The sequence below is a fragment of the Syzygium oleosum genome, unplaced genomic scaffold (genome assembly GCF_021117445.2).
Source record: "Syzygium oleosum isolate NSW1041296 unplaced genomic scaffold, Sole_v2.1 Sole_v2.11, whole genome shotgun sequence".
Classification (NCBI taxonomy): domain Eukaryota; kingdom Viridiplantae; phylum Streptophyta; class Magnoliopsida; order Myrtales; family Myrtaceae; genus Syzygium; species Syzygium oleosum.
Window position 1 is genome coordinate 7,817,748 of NW_026607495.1, and position 6,192 is coordinate 7,823,939.

A 6,192-nucleotide genomic window follows, 5' to 3' on the forward strand; every position below is an offset into this window, starting at 1 on the left:
CGAAGCACTGCAGTGTATCCTATGATTAATGTCAGGGACAAGCTTGACTTAAATGCAGCAAAGTCATCGACTGCTCATGAGTTGTTGGATGTCTGACAAGGATCGTTATCCTCGGCTGCTGATTGACAATCATCGTCAGGCGTTTGATCGAAAGTGAATTTTTCACGGCCGTCTGATTTGTAAAGGAAATGACTAGCGTCGGTAAAAGAGCAATGTCGATGGTGACGGCTCCATCATTTTTTTCCGGGAAATTATCAAATAAGGATCCAAAGTGGGTGCCTTTTTTCAAAAGAGAACCCCAAATGAACAAAGTATCAATTAATGACCCAAAGTGCCAAACTAGTATCAAATAAGGACCTGAGCTCACCGGCCGGCCAAATGTTCGTCGGCCGGCGACCGGCCGACATTTCCGGCACCGGAATAGGGGCAATTTTGTTCAAAATTTTTTTCTTTTCTTTTCCTTTTCTTTTTTTCTTCCCCGGTCGCCGGACCGGCGACCGGCGACCGGCCAGAGCTGAGGCCGGCGAGAGCTCGAGCTCGCCGGCCATTTGGGCGAGCTCGGCCGGCGAGCCTCGCCCAGATCCGGGCGAGCTCGAGCTCGCCGGCCATGGCGAGCTCCGCCTAGATCCGGGCGAGCTCGAGGAGGCCGGCCTCGCCCCGATCGCGTAGTCGAGGGCCTTGGCGGGGCCGTCGCCGGAGGCGATGGTGTGCGCGCGAGCTTGAGGAGGAAGGGCCCGAGATCCGGGTTGTCGAGGGCCGCATCGGGCGGGGCGGGGCTGGCGGCGGAGCCCGGGGACTCCGGGGGGGGCTTCCGTGGGGAGAACTTGGAGCGGGAAAGGGAGGGGGAGGGTGCCATGGCCGGCGAGCTCGAGCACGCTGAGACCGGCGAGAGCTCGAGCTCTGCCCAGATTTGGGCGAGCTCGACCGACGAGCTCTGCCCAAATCTGGGCGAGCTCCGCCCTCGCCGTCGCACAGCCATGGCGAGGGCCGGCCGGCGAGCTCGAGCTCGCCTAGATCTGGGCGGAGCTCGCCATGGCCGGCGAGGGCGGAGCTCGCCCAGATCTGGGCAGAGCTCGCCGGCCGAGCTCGCCCAGATGGCCGGCGAGCTCGAGCTCTCGCCGGCCTCAGCTCTGGCCCGGTCACCGGTCGCCGGACCGGCGACCGGGGAAGAAGAAAAGAAAAGGAAACGAAAAGAAAAAAAATTTTGGACAAAATTGCCCCTATTCCGGTGCCGGAAATGTCGGCGGCCGCCGGCACGGCGAACATTTGGCCGCCTAGTGAGCTCGATCCTTATTTGATACTAGTTTGGCACTTTGGATCCTTAATTGATACTTTGTCCACTTAGGGTCCTCTTTTGAAAAAATGCACTCACTTTGGGTCATTATTTGATAATTTCCCTTTTTTTCCCCGCTAATGGTGCTTTCCTAATCACACATTATTCCTTGGAAACAGACCTCCTTACTTCTCCGGTTTTCAAGAGAAAAATAATGTCTTTTACCTGCCATATACGGTTCTGATGCAACAATAAAAGGGAATTGAATTCAAGGATATTCTAATTGACGTACATACGGAGCTTGTAATGTGAAAACTATATTGTTCTACGCAAAATTCGAAACTTTTAAAATATTAGGTTTTAAAAAATTACAAAATATGCATGATTTTACATGTCTATATTTGTATAGTTTGAAAAGTTTCGTATGTTTATTGCTAAATAAAAGTCTAATTGTGAAAGCCGTTAAATTTTAAAAAAAAAAGTAAAGGTGACTCTTAATTGGCTTCATCAAATTGAATGACACTTCCTATCAATATTCATTCTTTGACCGTGTTTGTTTTGTCTAGTGGAGGACGCAAATAGGTCAACGTAACCTTCGACTCATTTAATCGTTCCGTGGTTGGATGCTTAATTCGTTTCGGTCCATTTAACAAGCAACACGACATAATCCGAGTATCTAGTTCAGTCATATGTATCCATTGGATCACTCAAAGCCAAACACGACATGGCAATAGCATGGATAACTTCTTTCAACAAAAAAAATTAACTTTTCGGTGGCTTTTATCTATGAAACTTGTGGCAATTTAAAAAATTATAAGGAAAAAATTTGCAAATCATGTTTATGATTTTATAATTAGAGTTTTGTTGCGTTATAAATTGCATCCAACATGTCACAGTTCGATTATTTTGTACTGATTAACAAATTAATCTTTTTGTACTGATATAGTATTTCATAATTTTTATAAATTAATCTTTCTAAAGTTTTTAAATTTTGAAGGAAATTTAAGTGTAAGAAGAATCATCCTTTCTACGTTAGAGATTACATCCTTGATATTAAAAGAATTAAAGTATTGGTTGCTTGGATTTGCATGGTTTCTTTCATTTACTTATAACTCCAATTCTCTATTATTGCGTCAAAACAATATATGACAAATGAAACTTTTCTTATTTTTCCTTTGAAAACCGGCTAAGCAAGTTGTCTGGTTCTATGAAATATTCTGTGATTAAGAGGGCATCTTGCTGGAGAAAGAATGACGGAGGTGACCCTAGCGTTGCTCTAAACAAAATGACAACGACAAGCGAAATGGATTCCATGGCCAGTCAGAATCGGCCTTTCTGGGTAGATTAGACCTATATCCCGTAGAACACGCGTACTTGTAGAAAATGTAAATAAGGGATCGAATATGTAAATATTCATTACTAAATTGTGCTTAGATCAACAAATATCTACATGAATACATGATGACATTATTGTATGTATATACTTTTTGGTAGAAATAAATCAAAATACTTTCGTCGTATCTCCAATACATTGACTTCTTACAGTATTTCAATTATGTATAACTTGTCATGTACAAAAAAGATATTCTTAAAATAGGAAGTAGTTACAAATAAATAGTTGATTTAAAGTCTTAATCTTTCATATATATATTTATATATATTATACCTATAAATGCATGAAAAATTGATTATCTACTTTCCATGTTCTAAAATTACCCTTCTCAATTGTGAAAAATAAGAAACTGACACGTGTTTCTCTATGTTTGGAACGCTTCGTTCCATCATGGAGGCTTGCTTCACATCCTTTGTTCTTGCTTCATTTACATGTAAACATGTTCATTTTATTTCGCAGAAAATAGATGATTCGAAAAATATTTTTCTAAAAATAATTACTTGTATCGCTTGAAATAATTAGTCAATGAAAAATATTTTCATCACCAAAAATAATTTATGTTTGAATATTTTTGTACATAATGAAAATAATTGTCGTTTATTCATTTTTTTTGTAAGTGATACAAGCAGTCATTTTGAATCATTCCATGAAACAAACGCACCCTTATTTTAAGTTGGACCATTAAAAATCTCAAATTGGCATTCTCATATTTAACATAAATTAATTTTTTTTCTTTTTCCTTTTTTTTTCTTTTATTTCTCTTTCGTTTTTTTTTCTTCTCTTCTTCTCTTCCTCTAGTGGCCGATTGGCGGCGACTAGCTAGAAAAAGAAGAAGAAGCGAAGGAAAAAGAAAGAGGAAAGAGGAAGAAAAGAAAAGAAAAAGAAAAGAAAAATAATAAATAGAAAATTAAAAAAATAAATATTATTAAAAATTATCCAGGTTAGTGCCGATCACGCCACGTAGGATGGCCGGCGTCTATGTCAGTGATTTCCAAACAAAATTGATTGGATGGACTGAATTGATACAAATGCAAAAGATTCGGGACTCAATTGGCCAAAAAAGAAAAGTTTATGATTGAATTGACATAATTATAATAGGTTTAGAACTTTTTTGGTAATTCTCCCGAAATATATACATTAGCGGCTTCAAACTGGTCTTGAAGTTTTCTCAATTCTTTTGTAACTAGCGCTCTTTATGGGCGGAAAAGTTCATGTATTTGTCACACAAGTATTTAGCATGGCTAGTAAAATAAAGCCGATGTTGCACCAGTTCACTTTTTTTTTTTTCGTGTAACTTTAATTTTAATAGTTCTAGAGCACGGTTTAATCAATTAAACTTCATAATTTTAAAATTTTGGGAAAAAATTGCACCGTTTTGACCCGGCTGGTGCTACTAGTGGCTAGGCCTTGGGCCGGGTGGGTTCCAAATTCCCGAAGGAACTGGATTGGCGGTTCCTGCTCTGCCCTAGCGATCACCACTTTAGTGATGCATAACTATTCAACCATTTATTCAAGATCGATGTGGCCACGAGAAAAGTATCAACAACTCTAAAGATTCATTGAAAACAGTGTCAATACATGTAATGGAATTAGTAAGGAAGATGTAGCTTGCTGCCTGCTACTTGGGCTGATAGTATTGCAACAGAGCGTACACTGTTTGAATCACGCCTGTAAGCGTCACTAAAAGAGTTATCACCGAAATAGACACCTCTGGGTTGGAAAAATATACTTCTTTCAGGACTGCTTTCCAAATACGAAACGGGGTATACCAATCGCGGAGTTGAATCGACGCTAGATAGGTCCCCTGGATATCGCATGAAGCATCCTGACAGATCTCACGGAAGAAGCGTGCAACATCCTTCTTGCGCCCATGGAAATCCTGAATGACTCCACTGTGACACAAAAGTTGTGCATCCTCTTCTGTTTGAATGAGCTGTCTCATGAACATGGCATAGGCGGTTACATGCTTGTTGCATTGGCCATGACACTGTTCAAAAGCAACCATATTGAGGAGGATGCAAATGAAAGTATCATCGACTGTTAGTGTCGGAATCTTAAAGCATTGGCTTTGAGAATTAAATTTGATGTCCAGGAAGGTGCTGCTGGCTCTTGTTGGCCACAATCTAATTCCCAGTCTACGGTAATTGGAAGCAGATCCGATGATTTCAAAACCCTTGGAACCAGATCGGACCGATGTATGAGATGAGCTCCTGCTTTGTTGATCCCAAGGAATTAAGCTTAGACGAATTAAATCAAGTAAATGCACTGCTTTTGGATCGATAGGTCTCGCTGAGCGACTATCGTGTATTTTCAGGACGTCTTTGAAGAAATTGAGGGCAAGATCGGCCAAGACTTCTTTTGGAACACTAGTGATTTCCATCAAATCCTCGAGAACAAAATATGGGACCTGGTTCTCAAGCCGTAGAAGGTCCCGCACAAGAGAAGCGAACACGTATGAATTTCTTAATAGGGGATCGTCGGGATCAGACGGTTCGGATAGTCGAAGGTTCCCCCGAAGAGAAGCGAACTTGGATGATGTTCCTAATAGGGGATTGTAGCTAGGATCGGATCTCTCTCTTCGAAGGAGGAGCTCGATGATGAAGCATCCATCAAGAACCATCATTTTCACAAGATCAGGTCCGCTGAAACTGTCGGTGCTCTTCGAGTAGCATTGCCGGATCATTTCCTCTTTGGGCGCCACCACATCGATGAGGTCCTCGAGACCGATACCGTGCGGATGGATTTGGTGCAGCGTAGCGCGGAGGTATCTCCACTTGTGCTCCTCAAGCATCTGCAATTGTGGATTCCCATGGTGGTACGGGCCAATAGAGATGACGCGAGGCTGGCACGGCTCGGTGTTTCCTCCAGCAAGTGGATGAGGGACACTGAAGATGCAACAGCTGCTTTGGCCTGCTGATTCTTTTAATAGTTTCGGCACTGCCTTCAGATCTTCAGACATGCAAGGCAATAACATCTGCTTCATGATCTCGATCCCACGTTTGTCGGCGGTTGCTTGATGACCTCCTTGATTGTTGTCCATGGGCAAGTAAAATTGTAGAATCAACGTGAACTTCTTGCCGGAATTTCAGTAGCTAGAGAGAGAAATGAAAGGATATCAGTAAGTGCAGTGTATCCATGAAAAACGTGAGGGATGTAGACATTTTAAAAGGCCATGGAACAAGCTGTAGCGGCAAGTTGTTACTTAGTCTAGTTTATTTCTGAGATTGTTAATTGAAGGGAAAATAACACAAATACTTATCGAACTTTGGCTCAATATATAATATGATCCCTAAACTTTAACCCAATTTGCAATATCTTTCCTGAATTTTATTTTGTTCAATAGGGTCCCTATACTTTTGATATATTTTCAAGTTAATCTCCAAACTATATTAAACATCCTTCCGTCAAATCAAGTTTAAGAACATTATTAAATATTTTCATATAATTCAAGGATAAAATTGGAAATATACTAAAATTTCATGGATTACATTGAATAAATTGAAAGTTCAAGAACCAGATTACATAT

At 41.2% G+C, this 6,192-nt stretch overlaps 1 protein-coding gene across 1 annotated transcript; it reads right to left on the minus strand.

The window, feature by feature from the left end:
- Positions 1 to 4,284: 4,284 nt before the first annotated feature.
- On the minus strand, positions 4,285 to 5,706 carry LOC115686714 (UPF0481 protein At3g47200-like). The gene is made up of 2 exons (XM_056315756.1): positions 5,232 to 5,706; positions 4,285 to 5,156 (listed from the first exon to the last, which is right to left on the minus strand). The coding sequence occupies exons 1-2, from the start codon at positions 5,704 to 5,706 to the stop codon at positions 4,285 to 4,287; spliced, it is 1,347 nt and encodes a 448-aa protein (XP_056171731.1).
- Between the last annotated feature and the right edge of the window lie 486 nt (positions 5,707 to 6,192).